Below are 22,994 nucleotides of genomic sequence, written 5' to 3'. Positions count from 1 at the left end.
CAGACCTTTTTCATAAATGATGGACTGCACTTGGTAAACTTTTAAAAAAAAATGGTTGAACCAAATTTTAGAAAATTGCATGCATTATTTAAAAAGCTATGATGTTGGAGGAATAGGGCAATTGAGAAGAAAATTGCTTACTTAAACTCTGCTATTAGAGATGGATTTTTCTTTTTGGTTTGCAGTGATCTTGCAAAGCCAGTGGCTACTGAGTAATTAATGCTGGGGCTTTATTAATTTATGAAGAACAGGAAAGGGTTGGCTTGTCTGCATTGTAGCTCATTCTTCTCAAGTAACATGTTAAAAAAAATCAAGATGATGAAATATGGGAGCAATTTGTCAATTTAAACAAACATTCTTTTTATGGGCTTCCTGGAGTGATCTTGCATTAAATTTCTAGGTCATATTGGGTGGTAACAAAATTAAAGAGCAAAGAAGCTTGGGTGACCTGGTGGCATTGTTGGTAATCTATGACAAATGTTGTAAGGTAGGTTTAAATGTCCTTAAAAATATTGTAGGGTTGGACATGGTGGTTCAGGTCTGTAATCCCAGCACTTTGGGAGGCCGAAGTGGGCAGATCACTTGAGCCCAGGAATTTGAGACTAGCCTGGCCAACATGGTGAAACCCGGTCTCTACTAAAAATACAAAAACTAGCCGGGAGTGGTGGTGCATGTCTGTAGTCCCAGCTACTTGGGAGGCTGAGGCAGGAGAATTGCTTGAACCTGGGAGGTAGAGGTTGCAGTGAGCCGAGATCGCGCCACTGCACTCCAGCCTGAGTGACAGAGCAAGAGTCCGTCTCAAAAACAACAACAACAACAACAACAACAACAACAGAAAATCCCTATGAGTTAGGTACTTTTGCTGTCCCATTTTCTGGGTGAGCAAACTGAGACAATGAACTTACCCAGGTTTACATAGCCACTGACTGTGGGAGCCAGGTTTCAAATCCAGGCAGCTGTACATTTTAGCTACTATTCTATGCTGACTGCCATTATATCTAGAATTTCAAGAGCATTTTCACCTGATGAGTAGAGCAAACATGTGACATTTGAGCATCATACATTTTGGAAACTTGTCAGGGAGACTAAGAATAGTGTTTGAATGTTTTATTACGTGATGTAAATCTTAGTCAAAATAACCATTTGTAAATACATCTACTAATTTCTCTTGTAGTTGGATAAAAAGTTCTTTTCTAATGAGTGGGTTGGTATGGCTTCCTTCTTGACATGATGAGCTCATGATTTTCTGTCTTTTTAAAGTTCATGCTGACTGTCAAATGTGTACAGAGCCCCATGCTAGCTGCAGGCAGGGGAGGAGAGAGATACAACAATGAGTAAGACCTAGTTCCTGTGTTCACAGGAGTTTATGATGTATTGAGAGGAAAGAGACTGCCTATGAATAATACAAGGGCGTGGATGAATCAGGTGTGGGAGTGTGGAGAAGTGTACCATCTGGAATACAGGTGTTAAAGAAGGTACTCTTTTTTTTTTTTTTTTTTCTGAGATAGGGTCTGGCTCTGTCACCCAGGCTGGAGTGAGGTGGTGTGATCTTGGCCCACTGCAACTTCCACCTCCTGGGTTCAAGTGATAGTCGTGCCTCAGCCACCTGAGTGCCTGGGATTACAGGCGAGTGCCACCACGCCTGGCTAACTTTAGTATTTCTAGTAGAGATGGGGTTGTGCCATGTTGGCTAGGCTGGTCTTAAACTCCTGGTCTCAAGAGATCTACCTGCCTCAGCCTCCCAAAGTACTGAGATTACAGGTATGAGCCACCAAGCCTGGCCAGGAAGGTACCATTTCTAAATGTCAAATCAGCAGGATCCCAATCTGATGTTCTTCATGTGCCATAGATAAAATTTAAAAAAAAAATTTACTGAGAGCCTAGTTTGTGTCAGGTCATGTGCTAAAAAACTACTTTGAATTTTTAAAAAACACACCGTGGGTACTTAGTTTTCAAGTATCAGGAAGGTTTAAAATGTAGTGAAACTAGAGGTAATTTTTTAAAAAGATAGAATGTGGCCTCCTGAGGAGCTTGCATATCTGATTGATGCTGGCACTGGGCCATACTGATGCACTGCCAAGTGACGCTCTGTTGTAAGCACGGACTAAAGACGGTGGTAATTAACAGTGCTGGCGCTGCTATATTAAGTACGTGAGTATAATAGGCCATGCTTATGCTGTTTCTAAAAGAGAAGGAGAACATAGAAAGTGTATTTATTAAGAGCTGTCTGCTTCCTTAGGAGTTTTTCTCTACTACCAAAACTTGAGATTGACTTTCAAAAACAAGACATAAATTTGACCATTACCAGGGCCCACTATTAATGGTGGATTCTTATATATTTATGATGGTGAAGATTAAAGTGAATGTAAATTACCAGATATGCTACCTTTTGAAATGCTGAAGCCTATAGTGACTGACATACCGTTAAATTCCTCTTATCCCCGAATATCTGTCACCTGTGTAATTCAGGAGGCATGTACGTTCCTTTTCATGTAGATGCTGATGTGATTTGAAATCCCTTTACGTTCACTCTTCTATAATTCAACCACAGCCGAATGTTCTGTTAACCTTTATCTTTAGAAAACAGTAAGGGAAAACATTAGATAATTCTGTTAAATGTTTCTTTTGAGTAAATTTTTTAGTATTGACTTTTGAAATACGATGCCAATTCTTTTTACACAGATCTTAGTTTTACTCGTGGGAGTTAACCTGCTTAGTATGACTTGTTGGCTCACATTTTTTTCTTTCTGGTTCTCTGAACTGCCTTGAACATAAGTTTCATTTGAAGAAATAAAATTCCCAGCTACTTTATGGTGTTTCTAGAAAAAGCAATAACAGAAAAGTATATGTGAAAGCAGGCATTATGAAGTTTAGCTATTAAAAAAGACGTTTTCAAAGGGAGGTTCTGTGAAGAATCCTGAGACTCTGCTTTCATTTTTAAAATTAAACGTTAAATTTATCGCAAAGTAAGACTACTGTAGCAGCACCTCATTGCATTGGAATATGACAAATGTATCCGTAGAGAAACCATGAGGAAATAAATTCATGAAAAAACTCATAAAGCATTTAGTATTATATGCATATATACAATCATGCATAAATATATTTTTTAAACTTTCATATTTCAGATGATGACTTGGGTTCAGCTTTACTACATGAACTTTTTTTTTTTTTCTTTTGAGACGGAGTCTCGCCTGTCGCCTGGGCTGAAGTGCAGTGGCCGGATCTCAGCTCACTGCAAGCTCCGCCTCCCGGGTTTACGCCATTCTGCTGCCTCAGCCTCCCGAGTATCTGGGACTACAGGCGCCCGCCACCTCGCCTGGCTAGCTTTTTGTATTTTTTAGTAGAGACGGGGTTTCACCGTGTTAGCCAGGATGATCTTGAACTCCTGACCTCGTGATCCGCCCGCCTCGGCCTCCCAAAGTGCTGGGATTACAGGCTTGAGTCACCGCGCCCGGCTATTACATGAACTTCTTCTAATACTTGTCCTGGACTCTTAAACAATGAGAGTAACGATGTAAAGATAATGTAAGATTCTTTTTTTTTTCTTTTTTGAGACAGAGTCTTACTCTGTCACCAAGGCTGCAGTATGGTGACGTGATCACGGCTTACTGCAGCCTCGACCTCCTGGGCTCAGGTGATCCTCCCAAGTAGCTGGTACTGTAGCCATGTACCACCACGCCTGGCCAATTTTTTTGGTAGATTTTGTAGAGAGAGCGTTTTGTCATGTTGCTGAGGTTAAGATTAGTAATAAATACATGAAAATTTGATTTGTTCAGAATACTTTTTTTTTTTTTTTTTTGAGATGAAGTCTTGCTCTGGTGCTCAGACGGGAGTGCAGCAGTGCTATCTTGGCTTGCTGCAACCTCCGTCTCCTGGTTCAAGTGATTCCTGTGCCTCAGCCTCCCAAGTAGCAGGGATTATAGGCGTGCACCACCACGCCTGGCTAATTTTTGTATTTTTAGTAGAGATGGGGGTTCACCATGTTGGCCAGGCTGGTCTCGAACTCCTGACTTCAGGTGATCTACCTGCCTTGGCCTCCCAAAGTGCTGGGATTACAGGCATGAGCCCCGGCATCTGGGCCCAGAATACTCTTTTTAAGTCAAGAGCGTGTAATACCTTGTAGAAATATTCTTAATGAGGACTGACAGCAAAAGGATTTCTTTGTTTAAATTTCAGTTTATCTGAAAACACAGCAACTCAAACTGTATTGTCCAAGCATTGCCATTGGCCAACATTTATACTGGATTGAGGAATTCTAGCAGAGTAATAAGACTGTCTGAATATCAGTTAAATTGGTCTCAGAGAATACTAGGGTTGGAAGCTGCTCTACTTGTATTGCTAGTCCGGCCTCACCTCATTTTAAATGTCCTTTCACAGCATCCCCAACTGCTGGGCTTGCAGCCTTTGCCTGAGAACTCCAAAGGAGAGGACATTTATGATCTCCTGAGGCTGGATGTTATATTACAGTCACAGCATTCTTTTTTTCCTTTCTTTTCTCTTTCTCTTCTCTCCTATTCTCTCCTCTCCTGTCTTCTTTTCTTTTCTCTTTTCTTTTCTTTTCCCCTCCTTCCCTCCCTCCCTCCCTCCCTTCCTCCCTTCTTTCCTTCCTTCCTCCCTCCCTCCCTCCCTCCCTCCCTTCCTTCCTTCCTTCCTTTCTTCTTTCTTTCTTTTCTCAGGGTGTTGATCTGTCACCAAGGCTGGAGTACAGTAGTGTGATCAGGGCACACTGCAACCTTGAAATCATAGGCTCTCAAGTAATCCTCCTGCCTCAGCCCCCCGAGTAGCTGGGACTACAGGTGTGAGCCACCATGCCCAACACAGCATTCTGAAATTTTGCTGACATCTGCCTCACCATAGCTCCCACTTAGCAGTTCTAACTTAGCCCTTTGGGGCAAACACAAAACTAATTTCACAATTTCTGCCAAGTGAGTGAGGGCACCAGAGGAGTATGAGGCGAGGACCTCAGTGGGGTATCCTGGCCAGTCAGACTCACCCTGTGGGTCAGGTCTGGGTCCTGTGCTGGACAGACCTCTGGGATGACTGCTCACAGCACCATTTTGGCCTCTAGTACAGCAACAACAAACACTAATCAAAGGACAGTATTGAGCTCCTGCTTTGTGCCGTGACTTTCATTATGTCATTTAATTCTCACCGTTAACTCAAATATCATTCATTCTAAAGATGAGGAAACTGAAACCCAGACATTAAATAACTTGCTCAAGGACATAGAGGGAGCAAGTACTGGCATGAGAATTCTAACCTTTGTCTGCCGCATTGCCTCCTGGAGGGTCTCACCTGTGTCCCTTCACACGTCTCCTCATCGGCCCACACATTCTACATTGTTTCTTCTGAACTCAGCCTGGAGAGCGAAGGTTTCCAGACCTGTCAAACCAACATTATTGTTAATTCTAATCTCTCTCCTGTTCCTGGTACTTCTCTCTTCTCATCACCAGAATTAAGCATATTACATTCAAGGGCATCACCCTTCTCCTGTCTAGAGATACATTTCTAAGTCAAACAAATCTACCTCAATAGATATGAGAAACTTCTCCTTTCACACCTCTCCTCAACGGGGTCAAAAGAATTGTAGGGCCTGGCACATGGCTCATGCCTGTAATCCCAGCACTTTGGGAGGCCGAGGTGGGCGCATCATTTGAGGTCAAGAGTTAGAGACCAGCCTGGCTAACATAGTGAAACCCCATCTCTACTAAAAATACAAAAATTAGCCAGGCATGGTGGTGTGCACCTGTAATCCTAGCTACTCAAGAGGGTGAGGCACGAGAATCACTTGAACCCAGGAGGTGGAGGTTGCAGTGAGCCAAGATCCCACCACTGTACTCCAGCCTGGGCAACAGAGCGAGACTCTGTCAAAAAACAAACAGACAAACAAACAAACAGAATCTTAGAATGGCTTGGTGTAAGGTTGGGGAATCCCAGATAAATGGTTCATCATGACCAGGTTAAACAGTTATTTCATCTTCTCCAGTGATAAGTGTGAATCTTCCAGTTGTATTCCTGATGTGGAACTAAAGAGCTGAATACCACAACTGTAAGAAGAGCATACATGAACTTTGTCCTTGGCCTGTTTTCAGGTGAAATTTAATAGCTCAATGAAATGGAGCTCTGGGAAAACATTGCCATATATTTAATACTTAAGATGTAGCAAGAATGGTATCTCTCCAGTTATTCACATAGTATTTTAAAGGACGTTTCACATGGGCCTTGTGTCCTTCTCGCTCTTTTTTTTTTTTTTTTTTTTTTTTTTTCTGAGACAGAGTCTCGCGCTGTTACCAGGCTGGAATGTAGTGGCGCAATCCTCGCTCAGTGCAACCTCTGCCTCCCTAGTTCAAGCAATTCTCCTGCTTCAGACTCCCAAGTAGCTGGGATTACAGGCATGTGCGACCACCCCAGGCTAATATTTGTATTTTTAGTAGAGACGGGGTTTCACCATGTTGGCCAGGATGATCTTGATCTCCTGACCTCGTAATCTGCCTGCCTCGGCCTCCCAAAGTGCTGGGATTACAGGCGTGAGCCACCGCGCTCTGCCAACTGTAAACTCTTTGAGGGTAGAGTATGTACTGTGTTCATAATTGTGTCTCTCATAGTTCTTAGTACAGTGCCTTTCCCACCGCATCTGATTAATGATTTTTTCATGAATAAATGAATAAAAGAAATATAAGGATGTCTTTATATGGTCAATGTCAATCTAGCTCAATTAGTAGTGAGTCAGTTTCAGTCATTTTGAAGCAAGAAAATACTTAACAGGAAATACCAGGACAAGAAGAAGAATATGATGATTTCTAAAATCTTTGGTTAATTATGCATCTGAGGTTACATGGATCTGGCAGCAGAGTTGTAAGTACATTTCCATATGACATTCTGAGTGTGATTTGGTGTTGGAATTTTTAAATCCTCTTTGTTCCATGCTTGACAGAGTTCTTTCTCTAAAATTAACAGAATACAAAAGCTATACCTGATTGTCTTAAAGGATGCCTGTATTTAAATAGAGAAATTATTTTTATGACTAAGAAAATCATATAAATAGAAAATGTCCCATGTAGGTAATGTGATCTGTCAAATAATTTTACAGTTTTTTTCTTCCCCCTCAGTTTCCTCCTGCTGCCCTGCCCCTGCATCTCTGTCATGAGGGAGAAACTGTTACAATGCTCATAGTGTGTGGACTCTGTCTTGGATAATGAGTTGAAGGAACTACATTTTTTTTGAGATGGAGTCTCACTCTGTCACCCAGGCTGCAGTGCAATGGCATGATCTCCGCTCACTGCAAGCTCTGCCTCCCAGGTTCAGGCGAGTCTCCTGCCTCAGCCTCCCAAGTAGCTGGGATTACAGGCGTGTGCTGCCACACCCAGCTAATTTTTGAATTTTTAGTAGCGACGATGTTTCACCATGTTGGCCAGGCTGGTCAGCCTCCTGAAGTGCTGAGATTATAGGTGTGAGCCACTGCACTCGGCCTTGAAGGAACTACTTGTTAAGTCTCTACTTTTAGTAGGTCTGAGGAAAGTGTTAACTTCTTATGGAAGTGGCCACAGATCTTGTCTGTTTAGGAGACGCCACTTTCACTATTCAGGAGCCGTTCACACATGTTAAAAAAAATTGTGTGATGAGGAGAGAGGAGGAAGAATGGCTTTTATGCCACCAGACCCCCACTCTTTTTATTATCACAGGTGCAAAATGTCCCCATCTCCTGCCCAATGGGAGACACCACTAGATCTGGTGGTCTGATGAGATCTCCTCTGATGCTCAGCTTGTGTGCTCATCAGCACCTGCCAGGGAACTCCACAGCTGTACAGATGAGTTCCAGGCCCACTTCCCCAGAGCAGGCTGGCTCCCTGTGGTCTCTCTCTCCTCACAGCAGGCTTCCAGGGCCTTTTCTCTTGGTAATTGTCAGTTCCTGAAGATAAGCACGTAGGCCCTTTTTACTTTTAGACTTTACTGTTAAACAAAAAATAGCAGCATTAGGAAATCACAAGTCTCAGACCCACTTCCCATTCTGGAAGCCCCTCGGGATGTAGTTTTTAATTCCTTGTGTTGGGCTTTCTTTTCTTACTGACTTCTTCCCCCTTCTCCCATTAAAGGAAAAATTCACTCTCAAGGAAACCTCATTCCCAGCACGTAGGCCTGAAGATGCAGGGTATGGCAAACGGTCCATACTTTTTTGTTTCAGCCTGGGCGCTCACATCTGTGGGGGATGTCCTCAGGTTATTAGCTCTGAGACATTTGGGGGGCATTTCCTCAAAGCTTTCATTTTCCTTAGCAATCCAAATAACATTATCTCATCCAGTGTGAAGTGTTCATTGAGCCTTCCTTCCCCTAAATTCAGCATAAGTCATAACCATTCTAGACTGTGACAGTGTATAATTTGCCCAAATGTGAATTCACTATTAGTTTGATTGGTAAAAATTGCTTGATTAGTAAAGAATGATGGTAAATTGGCCTGGCTCCTGAAATTCTCTGGCAAAGTCCATGCTGGCTTGAGTTCTCTGTAAGTTGACTTTAGATGACATCTTTCACGTTTGGAAAACTATTCCGGACATGAAATAAGAAACTGTGAGTCACACAATCAACATAATACTAGGCTTGGGCCATGGCTGCTTTTAGAGTATTGTGTTTTAGTGCTCATTTAATTACCTGTTTGCTATAAAAGTTGGCAGTCCTGACTTTCCTCTTCAATGTAAACAAAATAATGTTGTCTAATTCCTTTGCTACTTATTGCCATCATAGCAGAAACTCTTAAATTTTATTTTAAAAACAGAGTTAGATTTTCCTTGTAATAGATCTAAAAGAGGTGAAATTGAATGTTCCTTTTGCAAGCAAACAAGCTTCTGTCACTACTAGTAAGAAAAATATTATAACTAAAGAAGAATCTAAAGAGAGGTCTTTTTATCAGTCATGACACTTGGGTGCATTGACAGCCTAGAGTCTAGATGTCAGCTTTGGCAGTCTGGAAATTTGGTATCTTCAGGTTACTGACTGCTGAGTGAACTCAAGGGTATTGACTGCTATTAACTGGTCAGTATATTCTCTGGACTGCAGTAGAGTCTATATGGGAAATCAAATGACAATCCAAAGTTTGCTTGGTGAGCATGATGTCACAGCCAAAGGGAGTTGGATGGTCTGAGTGGCATGTGTCACAGCCCTAGGGGCAGAATGTCCTCCTCTCCACTCCAGAGACAGTGTTGTAGAGCAGAGCTGATTGCTTGTCCTCTTGGCTTGCCTAGTGATGGAAACTGAGCATGAATAGCCTCTCTTGTTAAAATAGAACACAAAACCCTCTAAGGTTTGAGCATGTGAGAGGTCTGGAAGATGCGACTGTGCATGCAGTTACCAACTTGTCCTCCTGGATTTTCCCTCTCCTGCCAGTTCCTTCTCTTTGCCTTTGGGTATTCATCACCATCTTCAGCCCCAGGATATATTGTACCCTCTAAAAAACTGGTCAAAGGGAAGCATCAGACCTCTTGCTATGGTTCTCAGTACAGCTGAGATAGGCTGCAACAACCAATGAGTGTCTTATTAAAATTAATAGAAAGCTGAAGGATACAAGCATGTACCAAAACTGTAAAAAGTTGATGGTTGATGGAGAATAAATTTCTGTACTGGAGCTCGCAGCAAAAGGTTGGGAAATCTAAGCCAAGCAATTAGTTATGACCAGGTTAAACAATGACTTCATTTTCTAAAGTGATGCCTTTTCAAAGAGTACTGCCCTTTTGAAAGCATCTTTACCTCTGCCAGGCAGCTACAACTGAATAGCTTGCATGTCCTTTATTAGCCTGCTTTACTTTTGCAGATGGCTCATCTCATTTTTAATAGATTCTTACACAGCTCATTCTTAGGGTTGCACCATTTCTCACATTGTCCTCAAATTCTGAGAAGAGTCATAAGAATGCCTTCTTTTTCTGGCTTGTTTAGGCTATCTTTATGAAGGCATTTAAAGATATTCAATATTGTTTACAATCAATAGCAGCATTTTTTTTTCTTTTGATACAGGGTCTTGCTCTTTCACCCAGGCTGGAGTACAGTGGCCCATCATAGCTAACTGTAACCTTGAATTCCTGGGTTCAAGCGATCCTCCTGCCTCAGCCTCTCGAGTAGCTAGGACTATAGGCACACACTACCACACCTGGCTAAATTATTTTATTTTTGCAGAAACAGGGTCTTGCTATTTTGCCCGGACTTGTCTTGAACTACTGGCTTCAAGTGATTGTCCCACCTTGGCCTCCCAAATCACTGGGATTACAGACCTGACCTGACCCAGCAATTGTTTTTTGTTTTTGTTTTTATTTCTGAGGCAGGGTCTCACTGTTACCCAGGCTGGAGTGCAGTGGTGTGATAATGGCTCATTGCAGCCTTGACTTCCCTGGCCTCAGGTGATCCTCCCACCTCAGCCCCCTGAGTAGCTGGGACTACAGGTGTGTGCCATCATGCCCAGCTAATTTTTGTAGCTTTTTTTTTTTTTTTTTTTTTGTAGAGATGGGGTTTCACCATGTTGTCCAGGCTCAGCCACTGTTTTTCAAGTTCAAATGGTTTCATTTTTGGCCAATAGGAAGGAGCCTATTTATGTGAGTCTTGTGTCCTTTTGACTTGACCCCATTAATTGTGAAACATTTCCTGTCTTTTTGAGGTCATCAAAATGTTTCAGGGTCATCTTGTACTTTTTCTGACCCAAACCTGGAATCAGTCACTCCTCAAAGGAGCCTTAGTTCCTTTGAGTGGGAAATGGTTTTTAGAGACCATAACCTGGGTGCTGGGAGTGTTCATTGCTGCTGAGTTGTCCTTACTTCTAAACCTAGTCAATGGCTGTATATATATTTTTTTGAAAAGAAAAAAAAATGAGTTCATACTAGTGTTTCCCATGTAAATATATTATTGTAATATTTTAAAGAAAACTTAATTACTTTGGTTGTACACTTATATTTTCTGTTACACTGAAAACATCTTGGCTCCATTTGATATTAGCATAATTATTTATTTGCTTTATCCTGTAGTTGATTTAAGAATTTAAGAAATATGAATATTATTAAGAATACTACTGAATGAAATGTAAAATTTCTTTGCAGTTTTATTTGCTCTGGGAATATGTACCACTGTTGATGTACAGTCATAGTAGTGTATTCTATGTCAACTTAAGAGAGAGAATTATTTTTTTCTGTGTTCTTATGCTATCAGTGGGATAGTCCATTAGATTGATTTGTTTCCATTAATTTTCAATTGTTAGAGTTTTCTTTTACAATTTAAAAATACTTTATTCATTTATAGTCAGGGACTAGGTCTGTTGCTCAGGCTAGAATGCAGGGGTGCAATCATAGCTCACTGCAGCTTTGAACTCCTGGTTTCAAGCCATCCTCCTGCCTTGATCTCCCAAAGTGCTAGGATTACAGGTGTGAGCCACTGTAACTGGACTATTTTATGTATTTTCAAAATTTATTTTTATTTTTATGTTTTTTTAAGAGATGGGGGTCTCACTGTGTTGCCCAAGCTGGCCTTAAACTCTTGGGCCTAAGCAATTTTCCCATCTCAGCCTGCCAAGTAGCTGGGACTATAGGCATGCTGCTCCATCATCCTGGGTTTTTAAAAAAAATTTAATTTGTTAATATTATGTTATTCCAGAGCCAAAACTGCAGAAGGCACATCAAGAGAGGACTCAGTTTTCCGTTCTTGTCTCCTCCACGATGTTCCTTCTCCCATACAAGTTTCTAATTTGTTTTTTGGTTTATCCATCTAATGTTTCTTTTTATAAATATTAGCAAACACAAATACTTTTATATCTCCCCCCCACACCCTTTCTTTCATCCATTTTAATGGTAAATATTCCATTGGTGAATATTACTGTTTGAGAATGACTTTTTTTTTTTTTTTTTTAAACCATAATGATGGGCAGTAGTTCAGAACTACTGAAGTCTGGCTGGAGAGATGAGGAACTATTATTTTTTAATACTGCTTGAAATGGGAACACTTTTTTCTGGAAGCCCATTTTTCTAAAAGAAACAATCATGTTTTTTCTTCATTTTCTCCGCGCCTCTAATCTGCCAGGAAATAATTCAACGCATTTCGGGCTGAAGCATGTGCCTCGCTGCCTGTGGTTGGGTCACCGTCCCTTCTGAGGCTGCTCGGAGGAGGGAGAGGACACTTGCCTTCGCGGGTGTTCTGCCCCTGAGACTGACGCTCCTTGGTGCTCTCTCTGTTCCCTCCCAGATCTTGGGAGAAGCGCGGACATCTCTTTCTGCTTTTGGTCCCCGAATGCAGTTGCTTGCCCACCGGCCCCCTGTTTCTGGCGCCCCTGGGCGCGGGGGAGCTGGGGCCGCCCCGCCTGCGCACGGCGGTGCCGGGATTGGGGGCGGGCGCGCCGCCTCCGTCTCCCGCGTGCTCGCTCTTTCGCTCACTCGCTCCCGCCCTCCCCGCCTTGAGCGATCTCCTGCCTCAGCCTTGCAGGCTCCGCACTGCAGATGCCGGCGGCTTCCCTGTGCTCGGCGGCTCCCGCGGTGCCCCGCAAGTCCCCGTGACCCTCCAGCATCGGCTGTGCGCTCCCTGCTCCCAAGGGCCGGTCAGCTGTGGACACTCACCCAGCTCCGCGAGCGCAGCCGCTCAGCCGGGGAGGCAGCTGGGACTGAGACGGACGGTGGCCGCGCCAGAGCCTGGGGCGCTCCCGGATGCGGCAGGACAAGCTGACCGGGTCTCTGAGGCGCGGGGGGAGATGCCTGAAGCGGCAGGGCGGCGGCGTGGGCACCATACTGAGCAATGTGCTCAAGAAGCGCAGCTGCATTTCCCGAACCGCGCCCCGGCTGCTCTGCACCCTGGAGCCGGGTGAGGACCCAGGGCTGCAGATGGGGCGCTGGAAAGTAGCGCTGGGGCTGCCCGCGCTTCTGTCTTAGCCTGACTCCGTCTAGGCCGGGGAGCACCGGGGAGAGTCCGCTTGCCACCCGGTGCTGGGCACTGCGTTGGCAGCTGCAGGGCGCAATTGGTCTGGAAGGGCAGAGGGCAGATGGGGGCCTGGGCGGGGCAGCGGCCTCCCCAGGCACGGAGAACCCTCTTTTTCCACCCACTGCCCGCGGACCCCCACCCTGCGGCCTATGCTCTCGGCCTTCTCCGCGTGGCGGGGAAGTGCGGGTGGCTGCCCGGGCCATCAGAGGCCGCACCACCTATTGTGTTCCAGGCTCGCAGGAAGCCAGACCTTGCGAGAGGTGGGGGCGGAGAGAGGCACAGGTTTGACACTGGAGGTCAGAAGGGGAAGGCAGTGACTGCAAAGGCAAAATTGGGTGTTATTTTCCCAAGCGTCCCTTCAGCGTGAGTGCCGGGGTCAGCTTGAACTGGAGCTTGTAATTTGTGAGTGTGGGTGGGGAGCAGCAGGAGATCCTTTTCATAGGTGAGGTCCGGGAACGAGCCTGGCTGTGCTAGGCAAGGCCCTTCCTGCCGTCAGCCTGTGTTTACCCATCCCTGCTTCTCCAGGCTGCATAACTCCGCGTCTGCTCTGTCACCAGGCATCCCTCCCCGGGATTTTAAGATCCCAGCCCTAGCGCGGGCTCCTGGGCACGGAGGTTTCTGGCAAGGAGTGGCCGCAGAGGGAGTTGGCTGTACTCTCACTGGTGCTTGGCGCTCACCTGTTCCCTGGAGTGGCACCAGCTGGGCTCCAGGGGGGTTGGCGGTCTCTGGTCCCCACCCCCCAGCGCCTTGGGGACCTGCTGTAGTGCCGCAGGAGAATCGAGGCGCCGAGTCCCCAAAGGGTGGGATGCGGCTCTGCCTTTCCCAACCTCGTGGTTTCTTTGTTTTTCTCCCCTAGGAAGTGTCTAGTTGCAGAGGCTGTAGTCTTTCTTCACCATCTTCCTTTACCTCTTTTTTTTTTTTTTTTTAAATCTCCTTCCCACATTAAAAGTAAACGTTTTGTATTTCTGAATCCTGATAGCCGTGATTATCAGATGAAACATAAACCTTTTCTCTGCCCGTATTCTGTTAGAAGAAAAGGGGGGTGAAAGTGACCTGGTTTAAGCTTTTGCATGCAGGCGGCGAATCAATTTCAGTTAAATCCTCTTGCTCATTTTTGATCATGAGAGGATAGTTGTGGTTTTGGCCAACTAACCCCTGCTGGGTTTCACTATGGGAAGGCAATCGGCATGATGCCCAGCAGGTGCCCCGGAAAAGTTAGAAGAGCACATTGGTCAGACATACAGGGAATCCTTGTAGTGCGGCAAGAATGTCAGCGCGGGACCGAATTTCCTGGTCTTTGTTATCAAGCAAACGTCATGAATATACGCTCCTCCATTCAGCACCTCGCGTCTGGACAGCAACCTCACTTCTAGGTCTTGTTTCAACGTGCCTTAAAGTGTGCGCTGGGCTGGAAACACTCCTGTGGCCATTGTATCACCGTTCTACGTTTGGGCAGGACTTCGTTTAAACCACCTCAGAGAGAGGCGGATCCATGGGGTACTTAATATTCCTTCGGAGAAAAAAAAACTTACCTGTCCAGGCAGAGTATGGTTATGGCCCTGAAGCTTTAAAAAGAAATATCAAGGCATAGATTGGATGCCTGGGATTCTCTGTCACAGCTTACTTTGGAAACCTAGGACCCGACTCATGCATTTACAGTGCTCCTCCAGGGTTCCAAGAAGAATACCTACATACTGTCATGGGCTTGCAAAAATCAGCTACATCTCTTTCCAGCTTCTTGACTTCACATATACATATTTTTTAAAAGACCAGTCTGCTTGCTTACTTACTATTATTTCATAAATTCCAAAGATTGTTCCTATTCATACCAACCTCTAAGAAGTGGAAGTTGTGGAGAAGTTTTCAGTACACCTAATCTGCTATCAACAATCTTAGAAACAAAAATGCCATCATTTGATTTTTGCAATTTGTAAAATTTAACGTTATTGATAATATTTGGCATTTCTTGGTCCTTGAACTTTTGAGCAATAAGTCCTTTAAAAAGTGGGGCTGGATGCAGTGGCTCATGCCTGTAATCCTAGCACTTTAGGAGGCTGAGGCAGGTGAATCGCTTGAGGTCAGGAGTTTCAGACCACCTTGACCAACATGACGAAACCCTCTTCTACAAAAAATACAAAAATAAGCTGTGTGGGGTGGCACGTGCCTATAATCCCAGCTATTTGGGAGGCTGAGATGGGAGGATTGCTTGAGCCTAGGAGTCCAAGGCTGCATTGTGCTATGACTGTGCCTGTGAATAGCCACTATACTTCAGCCTGGGTGATATATTGAGACTCTGTCTCTTAAAAAGAAGAAAAGGAATTGAGACTGAGATAGGTTAGATAAATTGTTTCAGTCTAGGAACCAAGTCGAATGGAGGACTGTGTGACTCCAAGTTTGCGGTAACATTTTTTTGTTTTTGTTTTTGTGGTACTCCAGGCATCTATGTAAACCACCATCATGTGTAGTAAGGCACATTCTATTGCTGTAGGTATTTTCCTATTTTAAGAATCAATATGCTTACCTTTTAGCAAAATTGACTAAAATTTAGTAAAGATACATACTTTAAAAAAATTTGTGATGATTCAGCAGAATCAAGCTTTTACTTGTATTTTTGATATAACTTGTTATAGTCTCCAAAAATAACATCTATTATGTATTTCTCTTTCAGGAGTTGATACCAAGTTGAAATTCACTCTTGAGCCATCTTTAGGTCAAAATGGTTTTCAGCAGGTAACTTTGGTTTTGAAAAGACTCTTCTTTTGGGGGTACCAACAGGGCAGGCACATTGAGATATATTCTCAAAGTGGAAATAATGTGTTCTTTGATATGAATATGAAGACTAGTCACTTCAAAAATATTTTGGGTAAAGTAGCCTTTGAGCTACAAGTGACCTGGGTTTATATTTGCAATGACAAATTTTGCACTTTCTATTAATGGTACATGTGTGAAAAAAATTTAGAGTGAATAAATTTCACACCTGTACCATAATGTCTATTATTCTGAACCCCATAACATATATTTTGGCTTATTAACCAGCGCTTCCCAGCCATTTTGTGTGTACTGCAAAGGGGTCACAGATGTGTTAAGGGTGCCCAAGGGATGGGACGTGGCACAGTAATAGCCATGGACTGATCAATTCTGTCTGAAAGAAGCTTTGCCTGTTTACCCCATTGTGCTGTGCAAATTTCAATGCATTCTGTGAATGTCAAGATGGGAAAGAGATTGAAAAGTGCTTATCTAGGTCACTGTGATCACCTCTTGGGATTTCTTCTTTGTTCCTAGTGGTATGATGCTCTCAAGGCAGTTGCCAGGCTATCCACAGGAATACCAAAGGAATGGAGGAGAAAGGTAAGGGGGACTCATAGGGCTAGAATACAGAAGGATCATCTCTGCCCTTCTTTAAAGCCTCTGGAATGTCAAAGATATATTCTAGGTTTAGTTACTTGAAAACCTGTCTTGATTATTCATTCATGCAATAAATAATTATTGATTATTCTGTGCCAAGTAATGTTCTAGGTACTAGGGATAGAGCAGTGGAAAAAAACAGACCAAAGTTTTTTGTCCTCATGGAGCTTACAATGAATAAAATATAAAGTATGTCAGATGGTAATAAGTGCCATGGATAAAAATGTAGAGAGAAATAAAGAGCGTTTAGGAGAAAAGGGGTAAGGAGGTGGAATTTTAAATCACAAGGTGACATTCGAATAGGCCCCTGAAGGAGGTGAGAAGCCAGCCACGCAACTACCTGGGAGGAGATACTCCAGGCAGAGGGAACAGCCAACGCAAGCACCCTCAGCCCTCAGGTGGGAGCATCTCGCATCTGGGTTGTATTCAAGCAAAGATGGGATGGAGCAGGGTGGAGCGGGGCTGGGGCACAGTGAACAAAGGGGGAAGAAATAGGAGAGGGAGTCATAGAGGTAATGTGGTGGGTTGAGGGGGTGGCAGATCATGGAGAATCTGGGAGGCTACCACAGGTCTTGGGCTTTTGCTCCGTGTGAGCTAGGAAGCACTGGGAAGTTTTGAGCAGGGGAGTGACATGACGTATAGGCTACTCTGGGTACTGACTTGAGAATATGAGAGACAAGGGCTGAAATAGGGAGACCAGTAGGAGACTTGCAGTAGCTCAGGCAACAGATACATCAGGGTTGTGGTAGTGGAGATGGAGATCCTAGATATATTTCGAAGACTGAGCTCACATGAATTCCTGTTGGACTGAATATAAGGTATAAAAGGGATGTCAAAGATGACTTCAAGATTTTGGCCTGAGTGATTGGGAGGTAGAATTACTGTTTACTCAGATGGGAGGAGCAGGTGTATGTATGTCTGTAGGGTGGATGGTGGAGTAAGTGATTGGTTTTGGATCTGTTAAGGTTGAGATGCCTACTAGATATCTAATTTGAAGGTATCAAGTGAGCATTTGGATATATGCTTCTGAGGTTAGGAGAGAAGTCTGGCCAGATATATGAATCAATGTTTATTCCTGCTAAATCATGTTTAGATACCAAAACTTGAAATACATGCTTAGGATATTGATTTATAAGCCTAATCTTTGTATTTCTAGAATTTGAAAATGGAGGGTTCCTCAAAATATTCATAAAAATGACATTATGAAATACAACTTTCAGAAACAGATTTTCTGGATAAAATAATCAAAGGAGTAAAAATATCCAGTGGCTCTTTTTAAAAACTTATTCATTATGGGAGCCCATCTGTCAGTTTTGTGTATGTGTGTGAGAGGGATGGTTTAAAGGCAGAAGCCACTCCATGGTGAAAAAAAGCCCCATTCACCATGAGTGACCAGATGGCTCTTGCCCAAGTATGGAGAGCAATTGAGAGTCAAGTAAAATAAGCTTATGAGATTATACAGGTTATTCAATGAACAGAAATAAAATTTGAAAATCTTCTTGGTTTGTCTTCCTAACAGTATCCCTAATGCCTGGATTGCTGCTTGACACATAGTAGGAACTCAACAAATATTTATTGAAAGAGTAAATGAAAGGCTCTAAATGGTACAAATCAGTAAAGCAAAAATTTCCATGAAGCTCTTGTAGATTTCTACTTATGAGCAAAAGCTGGTCTAGGGGACACTTCCCATTTTCTTGTTGAATACAATAACTACTTTCTAATAAAGTTGAAATTATGTATTCTACTTTGGCATTCTCCTTTGTCTATGTAATATTTTAGGTTTGGTTGACCTTGGCAGATCATTATTTGCACAGTATAGCCATTGACTGGGACAAAACCATGCGCTTCACTTTCAATGAAAGGAGTAATCCTGATGATGACTCCATGGGAATTCAGATAGTCAAGGTAATGCCCCTGAACTTGGCCTGTCATCCTAATACAGAAGAAAGACTCTAAGAACCAGTTGCTTTTTGGACAGAGGATCGAATGATCTCTACCTTCTGGTTTGAATATCTGTATATTTTCTGCCTTCTCATTTCATTGGCTTTTTCATGGGGAACCTTGACAATGTGTTGTCTGCATAAATTTAAATGTTACCAGTAAGAAGAAAATGTTTGCGAATGAACTTTCATTCATATTCAACTTATTAATCTTCCTCACACTATAGGAAGGACCCTTTATCATGGGTCAATAATGCCAACTGGATTTTTATATAAAAGTCACTGATTGAAAAAGTTAGTTAAGTATATTTCATATGAGAATCATTTGGTTCTTATTAGGGTCTTTCATAGTTTCTTAACTGCCCATTTCTAAAGACAGGTTCAGAGGTGGGGTCTACTTCCAACCAAATACTTGTGGGTTCAAGCCAGCTGTGTAGGCAGTGGCTTTCTTACCTGGATTATTACAGTTGAACAGAGCCTGGTGCTAAAAGCCAAGGATACTGATTCTGTTTGATCCCAGTATTATCCTCTTACATAAGGCTCTAGAACATGGTTTTTGATTTTATATGAGTACATTACAGTGTGATACTAAGCTGGGGTTTTAAAAGGAAAGTTGTTTCATCCAAATTTTGGCCACCTCAAGATGGCTAATGTTTTGGCATATTTGGAGATTTTTTTAAAGGAGGAAGTACTAACTAAAATCAGCTACTTTCTGTTCTAACTTCGTCTGTTTCAGACAAATGCTAAAAAAGTTATGCAATTTTACATTGTGTACTAAAAAGCCTTTGCATTATTCACATTTAAGCTATATATTTGGAATTTTAGAATATGTTTCACAGAGATGAAGTATCTCATATTTGAAATGTTTCCTTTTTGTCCAACTGGTGAATTAAGGCAATGCACTTTTTGTAACAATCATCTTATTAAGAGGATCTTTTGTTTTCTCATTGAAGTGAATCTTATGTCAGTTAATGACTTCAACTCTTGAAAATTATAGTCCCTGCTTAGTAATTAAATTATAGATATTGCCTTCATTAAAGCACATCAAGTATTTCTTTCTTATATAAATTCATAAAATAATTTGAATAGAATGATTTTTCTCTCTATAATCACATTTTTTGCTATTTTGATTTCACTCCTTTATGTTATTTAGAGTTTTGATAGCTAAATATTATACTTTATTTGTAGAAAGGAAGAATGTTACCCTCATACACGTATTGTGATGGCTATTGTTTTATCTGAGAAATATTATTAAAACAAATTATCAATTTATATGAAATTATAATGTAATTATTATTAATTCTGAGCTACTTTTTGTGGTAATCCTGGAAACATTTTAAGTTGAAAATTTGCCTGATTGAAATTCCCCTTGCAAATCTCTCTTAAACAGCATATTACAAAATATTATGAAAAAGAAAGCTAAAAATGCATTTTGGCTCATATGTATAACAACATACACATTTTTGAAAAATAAAATTTATGTTGATAATTTGATTCTGTTTATTGAGTCAAAAAATAAGGTTTATTTTGAAATAATATTAGGAGTTGTGTTTTTGAAAATGTTGTTTCCCTTCCATTTTAGGACCTTCACCGCACAGGGTGTAGTTCTTACTGTGGCCAGGAGGCTGAGCAGGACAGGGTTGTGTTGAAGCGGGTGCTACTGGCCTATGCCCGATGGAACAAAACTGTTGGGTACTGCCAAGGCTTTAACATCCTGGCTGCACTAATTCTGGAAGTGATGGAAGGCAATGAAGGGGACGCCCTGAAAGTGAGTAGCAGGCTCTAACAAAGGCAATGGACATTCTTCTGAGAGTGAGAAATTGGAACTATAATCTCTCTTCCTTGATGTCTCATCCTTTTCCAAGGTGTTTGTCACTCCTTTGTAATGACCTATGATAGCATTTCCTCCAGGTTGGAGTCATGTCAAGTGACAGACTTATGTAGCTGCCAACTGTAAGGCAAATTGTTATGTGTTTAGTATCATTTATAAGACAACATATTTTAAAGCAAGTTAAATATTAATTGTATTGGTTATTCATTGCTATTCAACAAATTAGCCGCTTAAAACAGCAAACATGTATTATCTTACAGCTTCTTTGCGTCAGAAATCTAGGCATAGCCTAACTGCCTCAAGGACACATTGCTGTGGCGGTTAAACTGTTGGTTGGCGTTGTGGTCTCATCTAAAGGCTCATTTGGGGGTGGGCATTGGCTTTCAAGTTTGTTTATGTAGTTGTTGGCAAGATTTAATTCCTCACAGGCTGTTGGACTGAGGCTCCAGTTCCTTGCTGGCTGTTGACTGGAGGCCTTTTATAGTTCCTTGCCATGTGGGCCTCTCCATCTCCCAACCCAGTGGCTGGCACCCCCAAAATGAACAAGAGAGTAAAAGATAGTGAGCAAGGCAAAAGAGTTTAAGTTCCAGATTTGTAGCCAAACATCAGAAGTGACATCCCACTATATTTCCGTGTTCTGTTCTTTAGAAATCAGTCACCAGGTTCAGCTCATAGTCAAGGGGAAGGGCTCATACAAAGGTGTGACTGTATTGTGTTAGAACTGCCTCCGACACCAGTTATGCTTCATTCTGATTGGATTGCATTATTGGGTTGCTTTACTCTTTCATATTTGGAGCAAGATATGGAGGAGTTGGATTGAGAGTGAGTGTCTATGGAAAGCGTTTGCATGGAGAAGCATTATGGAATTGACTTACATTAATATCTTTTAATCTTTGATGCCTAGGACCTTTATTAGTTAAATTTTAAAAATGTGTTGAGATGGGGCACTAGTGATTTAAGCTCATTGATTTGCATGTGAGTCAGTGAGTCACCAGAAATAGAGTGCTTATGAGAAACGAAACATTTTAAATGTGGAGGCTAATGCCTATTTGCTTAAGGCAATGTGGGGTTACTAATTCATATTTGAACCTTTAAACTGCTCTTGACTGCAATGCTTTGTGATGTATGAGGTAGATACTTAGTCTTCGTGTTGAAGAACCACCCCTGCCACAACCCTACTCCCAACAACTTGTGTTTGACTATGGTTAATACCTTATTGATGCTGTCAATCACTGATTAATGTGATGTGGAAAAATAAACAAATGTTCCTCTTGGTTTTATACATATCATGGTGGACAAGTTATAAATCCAGCTTGACATGATCTAAATCTGTGTTCAGCCTCTCACTTTTTCCATTGATGTATTTAAGGAAGCAGCTTTGAAGTTACTTGTTCATCACAAAGGCACGGGTAGGAGAGGGAGGAAGGCAGTGACAAATACATGACTTTAAGATGTTTTTTATTAAGAAGGAATTTTGTTTACTCAGTCTGTCAGCTTTCATCAGTTTTTTTCCAGATGTAATTGGTATGACTATAAAATGGGAATTTTCTTTAGAGCAATTGGAATAAGTGAATCAAGTTAGGGGTGGGATGGAGATGTCCAAGGAAGGAAGTGTACATCCCAATCAAATTATGAAAGGGCTCAGTAATACTTGAGAAACTAGAAATTAAAAACTCACTTACAAATATGGATTAAAGATGAGAAACTGAATATTTCAGCCCCCACGAAAAAGAACTCCATGCAATGAGATGATGTGATCATCCTTTAAGAGTGTATAGATCTTGTGTTTAGACATTTAATACGCAGAGGAAGGTTGGTTTCATGGAGAAACACTTCTGATGTTGAGGAAAATATTGTATGTCTGTTTTTCCAGCATAGACTCTACAAGTCATAATTACTAGGGAAATATATAGTTTATTAGAAATAGGTGAACCATTTTTTCCTGCTATTAGCACTTAAGTTTTTACTTAGCAAATCTTTTATTTTTGTTAAAAATTCAGAGCTCTCCCATTATTTAGCCAAATCTTTTTTTTTTTTTTTGGAGACAGAGTCTTGCTCTGTCACCCAGGCTGGAGTGCAGTGGCATGATCTTGGCTCACTGCAACCTCCGCCTTCCAGGTTCAAGCAATTCTCCTGCCTCAGCCTCCCGAGTAGTTGGGATTACACGTACACGCCACTACACCAAGCGAATTTTTGTGTTTTTAGTAGAGATGGGGTTTCACCATGTTGGCCAGACTGGTCTCAAACTCCTGACCTCAGGTGATCCTCCTGCATCAGCCTCCCAAAGTGCTGGGGTTGCAGGCGTGAGCCACTGTGCCTGGCTTTTTTTTTTTGGATCTAAGAGTTGACCTTGGAAATACAGTGGTGGGTGCTTTGAGTGAGCTGGCTCTATGTCTTCACATCAGACATTGAGATGCCTTCAGATAGAGAATTTCACTGTCACAGGAATTAGTATGATAATTGAAGATTTTTTTTTTTTGCTTGTTTTCACGTAATTTTGAGGAATCATAATTTCTCAATAAAAACCAAATATCTTTCTTGGCACTATGTATCTTATCCTTAGGTGAAAAATACAATAGTTGTCAGTGTATGACCTTTATGTCTGCATTCATGATCCTGTAAATTCCTCTAATTCTGATCCATAGAGTGCTAGGTTCCTGCAAGGGTACTCCGCCATGCTGAAAGTTGTTCTCCTCATCAGCTGCTGCCTCCCAGAACCTCCTCTCCCCACAAAGACAGAATTTACTCCTTTTCTTGTTGCTGAGCTCCTATTTCCAAGATGATGTTACATTTACCTGGTAAATTTTATCCTAGCATAAGAAGGCTAAGGCCCAGTGGGTCTGGCCACCTTATAACAAAGGAGAAGGTCCTCGTCGAGAGCA

The 22,994-nt window shown here is 42.1% G+C and overlaps 1 protein-coding gene across 2 annotated transcripts in view; it reads left to right on the top strand.

Annotated features, from left to right (window-relative positions):
- The first annotated feature begins 12,359 nt into the window (after nucleotides 1-12,359).
- The window catches only part of TBC1D30 (TBC1 domain family, member 30), a 65,944-nt gene continuing 55,309 nt past the window's right edge, over nucleotides 12,360-22,994 (top strand). The window contains exons 1-5 of one of the 2 annotated variants that reach the window (XM_011972906.1): nucleotides 12,360-12,819; nucleotides 15,605-15,666; nucleotides 16,219-16,284; nucleotides 18,121-18,246; nucleotides 19,864-20,049. In XM_011972906.1, coding sequence (XP_011828296.1) covers nucleotides 12,666-12,819; nucleotides 15,605-15,666; nucleotides 16,219-16,284; nucleotides 18,121-18,246; nucleotides 19,864-20,049 — 594 coding nt within the window. In that variant the 5' untranslated portion in view covers nucleotides 12,360-12,665. The remainder of the gene's footprint in view (nucleotides 12,820-15,604; nucleotides 15,667-16,218; nucleotides 16,285-18,120; nucleotides 18,247-19,863; nucleotides 20,050-22,994) is intronic. The other variant, XM_011972907.1, reaches the window with a different exon arrangement.

The sequence above is a fragment of the Mandrillus leucophaeus genome, unplaced genomic scaffold (genome assembly GCF_000951045.1).
Source record: "Mandrillus leucophaeus isolate KB7577 unplaced genomic scaffold, Mleu.le_1.0 Scaffold132, whole genome shotgun sequence".
Taxonomy (NCBI): Eukaryota; Metazoa; Chordata; class Mammalia; order Primates; family Cercopithecidae; genus Mandrillus; species Mandrillus leucophaeus.
This window is presented reverse-complemented; position numbering and strand designations above follow the sequence as displayed.